Genomic DNA, 15,324 nt, shown 5'->3' on the forward strand with positions numbered 1-15,324 from the left:
GCCTCATTAAATAAAAAAGTATGTTTTTCGTTAATGGCATGAAAGGCTAATTCTGATACTGCTGAATGAGAAGCAGGAACTGAGGCCGTGTGTTGATTAACACGAATATTCAGAGGAAACCACATTGAACCTTGATAAGACAAGTTGCAATCGCCACAAGAAAGTTGTATATCAGGTTATTTATTTGTGTTGTGAACAAGGAAAGAACTGAGCAATTGTTCTTTGAAAAAACTGAGCAGTATAGTGTGTAATTTCTGTATTGGCCTGGCCACAATTTTAAATTCGGTATGTTTAAAGAATCTGTTAAGCTGCTTGTGCCACTGTTCAACGTATGGGACAGAAATAACGTATTTTTTGATATTGCTATTGTTGGTTGGTGTAGTTTTTTGTATCCTATCCTTAGCTACAAAAAACTACACCAACCAACAATCTTTGAAGCATTGTTTACTAAAAATTGCTTGGCACCCATGACAGACAGCACTTAATAAATTGAAAGCAAATACTGCAAATGAAACAGGTTTTTACTATCACATTCTGGGCTGAAACATCTGACATTCTTAACAATCATCATTTTCAGTCATTAATAATTAATACATAATAACAGGCATCATACTAGAGGAAAGCAAAAATTCCAGAATGAGAACTGATATAGCCAAGTGGTCAGGAGCGTGAGTGCAGAACACATGTTCTTGAACCCCGGTCCACATTTGAGTGGACCGGGGTTCAAGTCCATGACTGCTAAATATGATTAATGTTTGTACTGATGATTTATTGTAAACTCCACTGACCTTGTGGTCGTACTGGAGTTCGTGTATATATTTCGATATGCATAAAATATGCATATAAATTTTTCACATATTTATTTTAATATGCAACAATCCCTGTTTTTTCAGATTATACAACACTATAAAAATACCAATTCAACTTTGTATCAGTAATAAATTATCAATTTATATTATTTGAAAAAATATAAATGATAAATAACATCGTTGAAAAATCAGAAAACCAGACAATTTACTAGGAACCTCCAAGTAATAAAAAAATTTAAAAAAATATCAGATAAGTTCCTCTACTGAAATGAAAACATCTAAATTTTAATAACTCACTTTTGATTTCAGAAGCTTAATAACTGGAGCAGTAGAGAGTATGAGTACTGACTTGCTAACATCAACAATCATTCTAACAGTTGGTAATGTTGTTTGTAAATTTTGAGGATGGGGAGGGCGGATGGTAACTGGAACAACACCTGTAAACATACAGTTGTTAGAATTTTATAAATGATTCAGTAAATTGAAATGGATATCTGATTTAAAAACTTTTGATTAAAATTTCTAAGTTGTCTTTTTAATAATAATAATAAAAAAAAAAACAAAAAACAAGAGACAAATTAAAACTCCAACAGAAAGCAACACTTTATATCCTATCAATATTTTAAGATTTATTCCAGAATTTTAAATGTTAATAAGAAATCAACTGCAATATGAGGATGTATTAACTTTTAACTAAAAGCTCAAATGTACAAATCTGTTTCTGCAATGAGAATCACTGAGAATATACACATATGTGATGAAACATATCAGACTGGTTCACTTGTTACTAATTAAGATGGGCCTTTAAACACTGTTTATGGTATAGGTAGAGTATTACTGTATATAACAATATGCAAACTATATCTGCTACATAATACATTGATCTCATATTGTGGAGGTACTTCTTTGCAAGTTGCCAGGTATTACATTATTCTAAAAGAAATGCAATGCTCCACTGGAAAAATATGTTGCTATTTCTTTAAAGTATGCTATTACCCATAGCACAGTTTTGGTATAGAAATAGCAGTGTTCAACACTTTCAACACTAATACACAGTTTGGAAGCAATACCATGAAATGTAGTGCTCCTGTTTTCCAAAATCAGTTCCATGACACAATAAATATTTGCAGAAAGGACAGTGGTCAGTTGAATACATGCATGCAATCAGTTGAAGATTGCTTTGCAACCTTCTGAAAACTTGTTACATTGGTCATACACTTTTATGGGATAGGGTACTTCTTCACAGGTTGCCTATTAGATTATTACCCATATATAATATTTTGTATATATCTACACAGAACAGATTTCACATTCTCTTTCATTAAAAATTTGATAATAGTGCTGTTCCATAGTCAGAATGACAGAAATCAATGCCATTTTAAATTTTTCTACTGTACAGATGCTGAGAGCATGACTACACAATAAGAAGCGAGAGTAATGTTGCTGTGACCTACTGTGACAATGATTTCATCATACTTTCTTTGGCTTCTTAAAAATAAAAAATAAAAAATAAATAAATAAAATAAAAATTAGGTCAGGGTCAACCCTGACTATCTTTGTAGAAAGGAGAGCAGCAAGATCATGCTGTTCTCTTTCAAGAACAATAATAGATTAGATTACCGGTTGGCTGTATTGCCTATCAACCAACAGTAGAGTGCTATTCTACACTTGGAGAGAGTCCGATGGTATATTCTCTCATTACAAGACACGAATTTCTTTTGAACAATACATCTAGAACAGAGGGATTAAATCCATTAAGGAATTTTGGGTGGGCTCCAAAAAATTAACAGCATTTAAAAATATTTTTAATATACATTTTAATGATCAAAATAGATATCAAAAATTTCAATATAAATATCCATAATACACTGGTGTTCAAAGAAAGTGCATCACCTAGGAATTTCACATTTCTAACCCTTTTAACGATGGTATGTTACATTAATGACTAGCATTACAAATAGAAATATAAACAAAAGATATTTATTAATAGTTAAGGCAAAGCTAAGTAATATTTGACAGGTGCTCTAAAAATATTCCAAAATGAGCATTTGCAACCTTTATACAACAGTTTTGGTAAACACAACAATTACGGCTGAAATGTTATCAGAAGCCCTCAATTTGCTTCAGTTTATCATTTTAAATGGAAAACAAAATGAAAAGTCTACCAGGTGCAAACTAATATTTAGTTGAACTGCCTCTGGCCCTAACGACAGCAGCACACTTTCGAGGCATTGACAAGATCAAATTCTGAAGATAATCAACTGATAATTTGTGGTTCCAAACACAAATTATAGCTTCCTGAAGTTCACAAAGGGTCTTTGGTTTCTTTCTGGCAACTACAGATTCACACACGATGTCAACAGTTTTCTATAGGATTCAGGTCCGGGCTGTTTCTTGGCCAGCTAAGAGTTGTAACGGACTATTCTTCCAACTAATTTTTTCACTTGTAACAAATGTAAACACATTACTGTCAAACCCCTAATGAAGAAATGAAGCTAGAGTAACTACAGAAGTGCTTACTTACACTTTTTGCCCGATGACAAGGAGCAGAGTCATCCTGAAAGATGCAGTTACTTGCCAGGTTGAAATGGTCTCTAATGGTTGGCAGCAATTTGCCTTCCAATATATCCAGGTATCAATTGGCACTTACGGAACCTTTTACAAACTCCAGGTGACCTACTCTGCAATACGAAATGCATCTTCATATCATTTGGCTGGTAGGGAATTTCACTGTAGACACCATACAGTCTGGATGGTATTCCTCACCACATCTACGGTGAAAAGTTTGCCTCCCATCAGAGCCATGCAGGCTGAATTTCTTCTCATCCAAGAAAATAACTGACTTCCGCTGCTCGGGGGTGGGTCCATTTGACATGCTCCTTATACCAAATTAATTGGGCCTTTTTCATTTTTTGTGTGAGGAGGGGTTTCTTCTTAGGACAACAGGCTACAAGTCCATTTTTGAAGAGGCGTCTTCTGACTGTTACTGCACTTGCTACCACTCCTGTATGTTCTTCCCATTCTCTTTTCAGCTCAGACGATGTTCGTTTGTTTGTTATTTGGTTTTTAGGAGCGTTAGCAACTAAGGCCATATTGCTCCGGGGATATGCGGTGATCATTCCCTGACATTCCCGCATCCTACGTACTTGGTGGTAACGGGCTCGAACCCCGGTCTAATCAAGAAATGTGTGCTATGCACTGATGCTCCTGCCCACCTGGCTACGGAGGCGCCCAGCTCAGACGAAGAAGCTTTACGGTTTTTAAGGCTTAAGCGCTTCAAAACACAGTCCCCTTTTGGAGTAGAGACTTGTTTGCGTCCTGTTCCTTTTTACCTATCAGCAGAACCAGTATTTTTGAGTTTGGAAAGAAATTTACTCACTGTCAACTGATTACAAGGCACTATAAGCAATGATGGGAAGAACATCCTTCCTCATGTAAAGCAATAATAGCACTCTTTCTTCGTGGCATCAACTGCACGTAACTTGCCATCCTGACACAAGTAAGGAATGACTGCAACTCTTGCAGAGCATGCTTATATAGCTGAAAGTAACAGCTGATGCAATATATTATGTCATCACCTACGCATGTCAATCTTATCTGATGCAATCTGTGAGAAATACTGCCATATACTTACGTTATTCAGACAATTACAATTTTAACACGTTTCCACTGGGGCATTTATTTAACACGAATGCCTAAGAGACAGATAGACTCACGACTTTTATTTCGCAAATGATGACTGTTTTTTCATAATTCGGTTCATTTAAGTGACAAATAACACAGTATTTGCAAGAAAAACGGATTGTCATTTGTTTTTTTTGTGAAAATTTGATAGTGACCCACTAGTGGTCCGCCTCACCCTGTGGGGCTAATTATTGTCAATGAATGGAGATAAATGCCAGTGAGTCGCCAATGCGCACATTCAAATTACTTCTTGGTACCGTGACGAGCATTGTTTTCCAATTTATTCATACTCTGTGAGACTGACAATAGTTATTGCCTCCACACTGACTTCATTTCAAATATGTGCAAGTATGGAGAACATTTCGTTTATCCCTATAATCTAGAGATTGAGGTAAACATTAGATATTTTGAATTTTTGTTTAGTGTATTTATAGATACCTATTTCTAAAATGTTTTGAAATGAATCCCTCCTCTTTTTACGGAAAACGAGCTAAAATCAAAGAATGTTTGTGAATATAAGTGATAGTGATGATTCAGATGTACCTCTTTTGAAAAAAAAAAGGTGCCCAAAAACATGATGAAAATTTTCCACGGACATCGAGAACAGAGTTGGACTTGTGGACAAAAGAGAAGCCACAATATTTCTTTAGTGATGAATCCAAAAACATGTCAGAATTAGATGATTTAGACACATTCCATTATAGTGATGATAAGATCCAAACCTCAGAAGAATCTGATGAAAGTGATGAATATCATGAAATCAGTGATGAAAATAATGACCCAAATTCTCAAGTAATGTCCAATGCATCTAAGTCTGAAAATTTTATTTGGCAAGAGGTAGGAAAAACTAAAATTTCAATTAATGAATATAATAAAGATGCTGAAATCCTTTTTGATGCTGATTTGAACCAACCTTACCACATATACAAACTGTCTCTAACTGACGATATTCTTCAGATGATGGTAACTGAAACCAACAGATAATGCACAGTACCATTTGTCATCAGCAGCTAGTAATATACGAACACCCAAAAAGAAGAAAGCTGATTGGAGACCAACAACTGAACCAGAAATGGAAAAATTTCTTGGAATATTATTGATAATGGGAATTGTTCATGTCCAAAATATAAGATTATACTGTTCAAAAAAAGATTTATACTCGAATAATCTCATTAGGAAATCTATGAGTAGAGATTGTTTCCTAGATCTGCTGAAATATCGGAATTTCTCTGATAATGAAACTTCCAATGGACAAGACCGTCTCAACAAAATCAGAATTTTATTAGATAAAGCCAATAGGAATTTTCAAAGCATGTTAAAGCCAGGAAAAAACATGGTAATCGACGTAAGTTTGATCCCTTGGCATGGAAGGCTACTCTTTCACCAGTATATCCCTAACAAATCTCATAAATATGGGATCAAATTTTATAAATTATGTTTGTCCGAGGGATATACTCATGAAATCTCTATTTATACCGGAAAGGCTGATTCAGTGGAAGGTAAAGGATATTCCCATGCCGTCTCAATGAAACTGATGGCTAATCTGCTTAATGAAGGACTTGTCCTTTATCGGATAATTTTTACACCAGTTTCCCTCTAGGGCAAGAGTTATTAGGAAAGAAAACCTTTCTCTGTGGGACTCTAAGAAGCAATTGAAAAGGAATACCAAGGAATATTACATGGAAAAAAACTGAAACAGGGGAAACAATCACTCTTGAGAATAACAAAGGAGTGAAAATCATGAAGATCGATAAAATACCAGTAATGATGCTAACAACATGCAAATCTCATCAGTGTAAAATTATTGAGACAGGAAAGAACAATAGAAAGGTAGAAAAAAATCAAGAAACTGGATGTTATTTCAGCTACAATCAAGCAAAGAAGGGAGGGGATACATCTGACCAAATGGCGCCATATTATAGTAGTCTGTGCAAAACCGTAAATTGGTATAAAAAAACTGCAATGGAGATCATCTTTGTTACCATGCTAGTCAATGCATGGGTGGTACAGAGTAAATTTGGGACTAATAATCGTCTATCCATCCTTCAATTCCGAGAAAGTATAATATACAGTTGATTGAATAGTGAGACCTACTACAAAAGTAACAAAGGCACCTGGTAGAATTCACACTTTTTGTAAAATGGAAGGTCAAGCAAGGAAAGTTAGGAAATGTTGCAGGGAGTGTTCCAAGAAAATTTCTGAAAAAGAAGGAAAGAAAGAAGCAGACCAGAAGGCAAAAGATGTTAAAACATTTTTTATCAATCCATTGCAATTTCCATTGAAGTAAAGCATGCTGTAAAACTGCCAAATTGATCTTGTACCATTCCTGCTGGCAGACTTTCCACAAGATTGTGAAAATCAGCTCACTTTGTGTCTAGAATGCTTCAACATAATTCACTGTAAACAAAAATAATTATATTTGAAATAAAAACTGTCAACTGTTGGTCCTTTTTCTATTCCACTCTACTATGATTTTATATAGTCTGTAATCAGGTCACAAAGGAGGTTAGGCAGGCGAAGGCAGATTACGAGAAATCCTTGGCAAAAGATGCTAGAAAAACAGCAAGGATTTCTTTACTTATATAAACTCTAAAAGGAAGGGGATGAATCTGATTGGTCCACTTTAGCATTAGCATTAGCATTAGCATTAGTAGAGGCATTTGATGCAAGAAAGCAAGCTTATGCAGCATCAGCCAAAAAAAAAAAAAAAAAAAAAGTAACATAAATAAATAAAAATAACCACTTCCACTTCACCCCTCTGTTCGTTCGAAATACCTGTCCAGCTGAGCCTTAAACTTATTTAGGCTATCAACTTCCACGACAAGGGATGGAAGTCTGTTCCACCCACCAACCACCCGCTGGCTAAAGGCAAATTTCCGCACATCTATCCTACATCTGTCTTTCCTCAATTTGAATTTATGCCCTCTCAGGTGATTTTTCTGAGCTAGAGGAAGAATCCCATCAGCATTGAGCATGCTCAAACCATTCAAGGCTTTGTACACCTCTATCAGATCACCCCGCTGGTGCCTAGTTTCCAGACACTGTAATTTGCAAAACTTAAGCCTTTCTTCGTAAGAGAACCCCTTTGTCCCATTCACCAATCTAGTTGCCCTTCTCTGTACTCGTTCCAGCAGCTCTACATCCTTCCTGAAATGAGGCCTCCAGGCCTGTATACAGTACTCTAGGTGTGGCCTGACCATTGCCTTATACAAGGGAATAATCACCTCCTTATCCCTGCTAGAAAAATTCCTATATATCATTGACAATACACCATGAGCTACTCTTGCAGCTCGTCTGCACTGCTCAGAGAACTTCATATCTGCCTGCACCACCACCCCCAGGTCCCTTTCATTCTCTACCACTGTCAGTGTAGTACCACAGAGTTGATACGTTGCTCTGGGGTTGCTGTTTCCCATATGTAGTACTTTACATTTGTCAATGTTAAACTTCATTTGCCACCTCAAAGCCCATCTGCTCAACCTTTCCAAATCCTGTTGCAGCAGCATAGTGTCAGTAGTGTCCTTGACAACCCTGCCAACCTTCGTATCATCTGCAAACTTGGACATTAAGCCTGATATACCATCATCAATATCATTTATAAATACAGAAAACAATAAAGGCCCCAATACTGAACCCTGAGGGACTCCACTAATAACATTAGTCCACGATGAGCAGTGTCCATTGATTACCACTCTCTGTCTTCTCCCCCTCAACCACCCCTTTATCCATAGCAGCAACTTGCCTCCAATGCCACACTGCTCCAATTTGTGCAGCAGTCTTCCATGTGCAACAGTATCAAAAGCCTTTCTAAGATCCAAGTATATAATATCAAAGTTATTCCCTGCATCCAGTTCTTTTGTGACTGCATCATAGTATCCAATCAAATTGGTCAGGCAAGACTTCCCCTTAACAAAACCATGCTGTGTCCTAGCTATAACTGAAGTCTTGTCTAGATGATCCTGCAGTGCTTCTTTCACCAGTGCCTCCATTAATTTTCCGGGAACAGAAGTTAAACTCACAGGTCTATAATTACTTGTGTCAGCCTTTGATCCCCCTTTGTGAATTGGGGTCACATTTGCACATCTCCAGTCAATGGGTACCTCCCCTGAGTCCAAGGAAGCTCTCATAATTATGGCTAAGGGTTTGCTTACCTCCTTTGCTGCCTCCTTTAATATAACTGGATAGATCCCATCCACCCCAGGTGCCTTTCTTGTGTTTATCTTCAACAATTTCTCCTCCACTTTGCTCTCAGTTATTACAAGATTCTCTAGCTTACTGCTAGAGTTGAATACACCTCTGGCATTCCCCTCGCTGAATAACTCCTCATGTGTGAATGTCGATGCAAAATATTCATTTAGTTTGTTAGCTACCCGAGCAGGGTCATCAACAGTTGACCCATCGATCTCAAGTGGACCAATCTGATTCATCCCCTTCCTTCTAGAGTTTACATAAGTAAAGAACTCTTTGCTGTTTTTCTTCGCATCCCTTGCCAAGGATCTCTCGTAATCTGCCTTCGCCTGCCTAACCTCCTTTGTAACTTGGTTACAGATCAACTTGTATCTATCATAGGCATCCGTGTCACGTGTTAATTTGTATGTATCCCATGCATTTTTCTTCTCTGCCATATGCCTCATTAGTTCATCTGACAACCATTTAGGCCTAAACCTTGAACAATATTTCTTAGTTGGTATGTAAAGCCTAGTAGCTTCCACGATAAGTTCTTTGAATGCTTCCCATTTTGAATTTGCTGTTGGCAATATCATCAGTTGATCCCACTGTATAGAATTTAAATACTGTCTCAGTCCATTGTAGTCGCCTTTACGAAAGCAATACCCCTTCCCTTTACCCCTAATGGTAGTTACCTCTTTGAGTAACTCCCACTTCAGCACACTGTGATCACTGCCACCAAGTGGTTCATTTATCTGCAGATTCTTAATGCATGAAGAATCACTATTGATAATCAAATCAGGAGTATTACTCCCTCTAGTTGCCTCCCGAACATGCTGATGTAGAAAACAATCATCCAATAAATCCACAAAAGCCTTGCTACTGTGTGAGTGACCAGCCCCCAAATTCCAGTCAATATCTGGGAAATTAAAATCCCCCATTATAAGACTCTCTGATTTACTGGCCCACTCTATTTCTCCGAACAGTTTCTTATTATACTCATCAGAGTCATTAGGCCTATAGCACACTCCTACTCTCAATTTTGATCTCCCAATGCTTATGTCACACCAAACTGACTCGACACTGCACTGTCCAGCGATGTCGACTGGCTTCACTTCCTTGGATTTTATGTGTTTTTTAACTAATAGCATAACCCCTCCTCCCTTCCTATCCTGTCTATCCTTTCTGTAGACATTGTACTCCCCAAATTCCAGTTCTGCATTTCTTATATCTGTGTGACACCACGTCTCTGAAATCCCCACAATATCTGCCTTTGATGTTTTGAGCAATACCTCAAATTCATCAAATTTATTTACTAAACTCCTAGCATTGGTGTACACACAAGTATACATGCACCTGTTCTTTTTCTTAGCTACCCTAACACAACCCATGTGTTTACTTGTACCCCAATGATTCCCAGCACTTAACATTGATGGTTCGACTGTTTGATGATCCTGTTCAGATAGCAAATGAACTGAATGAGTATTTTGCATCTACATTCACACATGAGGAATTATTAAGGTTTGAAAATGGCAGAAGGTTATCAAATTGTAGCAGGGTACTTTATGATTTTGTAATAACTGAGAGCAAAGTGGAGGAGAAATGACTGAAGTTAAACATAAGAAAAGCATCTGGGGTGGATGGATCTATCCAGTTATATTAAAGGAGGCGGCAAACCAACTAAGCAAACCCTTAGCCATAATTATGAGAGCATCCTTGGACTCAGGGGAGGTTCCCACGGACTGGAGATGTGCAAATGTATCCCAAATTCACAAAGGGGGATCGAAGGGTGACATGAGTAATTACAGACCAGTTAGTTTAACTTCTGTTCCGGGTAAAATAAGGGAGTCACTGGTTAAAGATGCATTGCAGGATCATCTAGACAAGATTGCAGCAATAATTCAGACACAGCATGTGTTTGTTAAGGAAATGTCTTGTCTGACAAATCTTATTGGTTACAAAGGAACTGGATGCAAAAAATAATTTTGATATCAGGAAAGCTTTTGACACTGTTGCGCATGGAAGACTATTGTACAAATTGGAGCAGAATGGTATTAAGGGTAAGTTGCTACAATGGATAAAAGGATGGTTAAGTGGGAGAAGACAGAGGGTGGTAATCAATGGGTGCTGCTCTTCGTGGACTAATGTTATTAGTGGAGTCCCACAGGGTTCGGTGTTGGGTCCACTGTTGTTTTGTATATTTATCAATGATATTGATGAAGGTATATCAGGCTTAGTGTCGAAGTTTGCAGATGATACAAAGGTTGGCAGGGTTGTTAATGACAGTAATGGCAGTGTGCTACTGCAACAGGATCTAGATAATTTGGGCAGATGGGCTAAGAAGTGGCAACTGAAGTTTAACCTTGACAAATGCAAAATGTTGCATATGGGTAGAAGTAACCCGAGAGAAAAGTACCAACTGTGTGGTACTACACTTAAGGTGGTAGAAAATGAAAAAGACCTGGGAGTAATTGTGCAGTCAGATATGAAGTTTTCTGAGCAATGCAGACAGGCTGCCAGGGCAGGTCATGGGCTTTTGTCAATGATATATAGGAATTTTGCTAGCAGGCCTTGAGTACTGCATACAGGTCTGGAGGCCTCATTTTACGAAGGATGTAGATTTGTTTGAGTGTGTACAGAGAAGGGCAACACGATTGGTGAGGGGGATGAAGGGATCCTCTTACCAAGAGAGGCTTAAGTTCTACAAATTGCAGAGGCTGGAGACTGGGCACCTGCGCGGTGATCTGATTGAGGTGTATAAGGCCTTGAATGGGTTGAGCACGCTTAATTCTGATGGGATTCTTCCACTTGTTCAGATTACGAACCTAAGGGGGCATAAATTCAAATTAAGAAAAGACAGATGTAGAATAGATGTGCGGAAATTTGCCTTTAGCCAGCGGGTGGTTAATTGCTAGAACAAACTTCCATCTGTCGTTGTGGAAGTTGATAGGTTGAATAAATTTAGGGAGCAACTGGACTGACATTTGGAGGGAATGGTATTTTTTTTTTTTTTTTTATTTCTATAATTTCATGTGTTTTCTTGTATATAAAATTAAATTTTGCAGTAATGCCTGTGCTTTTCAGAGAGATTCACCTCAATATAATTAACACTTCAATTTAAAAAAAAAACCTTGTGTTATGAAGGGCTTTTGAATAAGTCTTCACTTTATACAAAAGCCCACCATAACACAAGAAGTAAATAGATTAAGGCTAACAGACTAAAACCAAATATAGCACTGGAATGATAATACAACTCTTACCAATAAAGAGGCAACCACTTTTGGTAAATACTTACCAATAAATAGGCAACCATAAAAGGCACAGATAAGATCTATTCCTGGAGGATAGATCAAGGCCACATGGTCCCCTGTATTTAGCTTTCCCTTTTCTAAAAGCAAACAACCAACTCTTTCTGCCCTCTTATGCAACTGTGAACAACTGAGAGACATTGACACATTACCCTGAAACAAATCATAAAATCAATGTATAATGAACATCATTTATAACACTTGAATGTCAACATCAATCCCAATTACCATATTAATAGCTAGGGGATAAATTGTGAAAAACAAAAAAAAAAACAAGGTGCTTAAGGCTGCAAAGGTATTTTATAAATTCTCTTTATTCTAATTCAAGATATGTTTCAATATGTCAATGTTATAATACAGCAACCTACACAAAATAGCAAAATAAATATCTTTTGCACACAATGGTAACTTCTCGAATCGCTGTTCGATAAGATACCATACATATGTACTCGATTTATTCTACTGGTAAGTACTCGTACTGCAAGTGCAGCATGATTTTTACAGAAAATATCCATGCATGTCAGAAATAAGCTGGCTACTACAGAAGCTGAAAAATACAATAAGAAAGGTATTATCAGCGGATTTACACATGAGCCATAGGAAATTCCAACATATTAATCGAGAAACCATTACATCCACAAAAATGCATAGTATGGTGTGATGTGTCATTGACATTAGTCCCATTTTCCTATCTGATAATAGCAACATCTAAACATTTGTGGGAAGTCCTTGAAGCAAACTTCATCTGCATTTCTGCATTGGCATTCAGTTCAAGGAAACACTCCTCCTAAAAGGAAGAAGCTCAACCACATACAATTATGGATGTCCTCAATAAGCATTTTGGCAATCATGTTACCTTGAATTTCTTCCCTGAGAGTTTTAGGTAATTTATGGTCCTCCCCATGTTCTCCTGATCTTGTGAGTACTTTTTATATGGATAACTGACCTCAGCAATCTTTTGCAGTGCTTTTTATGCGGAAACTGAAAAAGAGAAATTGCATCTATTGTCATCAGAAGCTCTGCTCACACTCTAGACCAGAGTGACGGCCAATATGCAATGTCAATCACAATTGCACTTGATATCAGTGGTTAATATACTGAACATGTTTTCCCATTAACAGATTATTCTCCTCCCAAGGCTACTGTGCTAATTAACACCAAAATCATCCCTATGTATTAGCATTAGTAGAAGCATACGATGCAAGAAAGCAAGCTTATGCAGCATCAGCAAAAAAAAAAAAAAAAAAACACTCCCATTTCACCCCTCCGTTCATTTGAAATACCTGTCCAGCTAAGCCTTAAATTTATTTAGGCTATCAACTTACACAACAAGGGATGGAAGTCTGTTCCACCAACCAACTACCCACTGGCTAAAGGCAAGTTTCCGCACATCTATCTTTCCTCAATTTGAATTTATGCCATCTCAGGTGATTATTCTGAGCAAAAGGAAGGATCCCATCGGCATTGAGCATGCTCAAACCGTTCATGGCTTTATACACCTCTATCAGATCGCCTCACTGGTGTCTAGTCTCCAAACACCGTAATGTGCAAAACTTAAGCCTTTCTTCATAAGAGCAACCCTTTGTTCCATTCACTAATCTTGTTGCCCTTCTCTGTACTCATTCCAGCAGCTCTACATCCTTCTTGAAATGAGGCCCCCAGACCTATATACAGTACTCAAGGTGTGGCCTGACCATTGCCTTATACAAGGGAATAATCACCTCCTTATCCCTGCTAGAAAAATTCCTATATACATTGACAAGACATCATGAGATACTCTTGCAGCCCGTCTGCACTGCTCAGAGAACTTCATATCTGCCTGCACAATTACCCCCAGGTCCTTTTCATTCTCTACCACTGTCAGTGTAGTACCACAGAGTTGATATGTTGCTCTGGGGTTGCTGTTTCCCATATGTGGTACTTTACATTTGTCAATGTTAAACTTCATTTGCCAGCTCCCAGCCCATCTGCTCAACCTTTCCAGATCCTGTTGCAGCAGAATAGCGTCAGTAGTGTCCTTAACAACACTGCCAACCTTTGTATCGTCTGCAAACATGGACATTAAGCTCGATATACCATCATTTATAAATATAGAAAACAATAATGGACCCAACACTGAACCGTGAGGGACTCCACTAATAACATTAGTCCACGATGAGCAGTGTCCATTGATTACCACTCTCTGTCTTCCACCCCTCAACCATCCCTTTATCCATAGCAGCAATTTTCCTCCAATGCCACTGCTCCAATTTGTGCAGCAGTCTTCCATGAGCAACAGTATCAAAAGTCTTTCTAAGATCCAAATATATAATATCAAAGTTATTCCCTGCATCCAGTTCTTTTGTGACTGCATCATAGTATCCAATCAAATTGGTCAGGCAAGACTTTCCCTTAACAAAACCATGCTGTCTCCAAGCTATAACTGACGTCTTGTCTAGATGATTCTGCTGTGCTTCTTTAACCAGTGCATCCATTAATTTTCCTGGAACAGAAGTTAAACTCACAGTTCTATAATTACTTGTGTCCGCCTTTGATCCTCCATTGTGAATTGGGGTCACATTTGCAAATCGCCAATCTATGGGTACCTCCCCTGGGTCCAAAGAAGCTCTCATAATTATGGCTAAGGGTTTGCTTACTTCCTTTGCTGCCTCCTTTAATATAACTGGATAGATGCCCAGGTGCCTTTTTTATGTTTATCCTCAATTTCTCCTCCACTTTTCTCTCAGTTATTACAAAATCATCTAGCTCACTGCCAGAGTTTACTTCACCTCTGGCATTCTCCTTCCTGAATAACTCCTCATGTGTGAATGTAGATCCAAATTCTCGTTTAGTTTGTTAGCCACCTGAGCAGGATCCTCAACTGTTGAACCATCAATATCCAGTGGACCAATCCTATTCATCCCTTTCCTTCTAGAATTTACATAGGTTGTTGCTGCTGCTGTTGTTATTTGGTTTTTAGGAGCATTAGCAACTAAGGCCATATTGCTCCGGGCATATGCGGTGGTCATTCCCTGACCTTTCTGCATCCTCCGTTTTTGGTGGGCATGGTTGTTTTTTTTTTTTTTTTTTTTTGATTTGGTAGTTGTCGGCGCATCGGCTTCTGTGGCCATATTGCACCTCCCAAGGTTTTTGCAGTACTTTGATCCAAGCCCGAGGCAGGAATCGAACCCGCGACCTTTAGGTTGCCGGGTAGGTGCTTTACCCACTCGGCTAGCCCGGTCGGCCGGTGGGCTTGGGCTCGAACCCCAGTCTAATCAAGAAGCGTGTGTTACGCACTGCTGCTCCTGCCCACCTGGCTACAGAGGCTCTGAGTTTACATAGGTAAAGAACTCTTTTCTGTTTTTCTTTGCATCCTT

At 38.1% G+C, this 15,324-nt stretch overlaps 1 protein-coding gene across 1 annotated transcript in view; it reads right to left on the bottom strand.

Moving 5' to 3' along the window:
- The window catches only part of LOC150075966 (disco-interacting protein 2-like), a 579,017-nt gene that overhangs the window by 63,952 nt on the left and 499,741 nt on the right, over positions 1-15,324 (bottom strand). The window contains exons 28-29 of the mRNA XM_090387840.1: positions 11,956-12,121; positions 1,107-1,246 (exon numbers count right to left, since the gene is read on the bottom strand). Coding sequence (XP_090243966.1) covers positions 1,107-1,246; positions 11,956-12,121 — 306 coding nt within the window. The remainder of the gene's footprint in view (positions 1-1,106; positions 1,247-11,955; positions 12,122-15,324) is intronic.

The sequence above is a fragment of the Mastigoproctus giganteus genome, chromosome 13 (assembly GCF_048544385.1).
Source record: "Mastigoproctus giganteus isolate SK-2022 chromosome 13, ASM4854438v1, whole genome shotgun sequence".
Classification (NCBI taxonomy): domain Eukaryota; kingdom Metazoa; phylum Arthropoda; class Arachnida; order Uropygi; family Thelyphonidae; genus Mastigoproctus; species Mastigoproctus giganteus.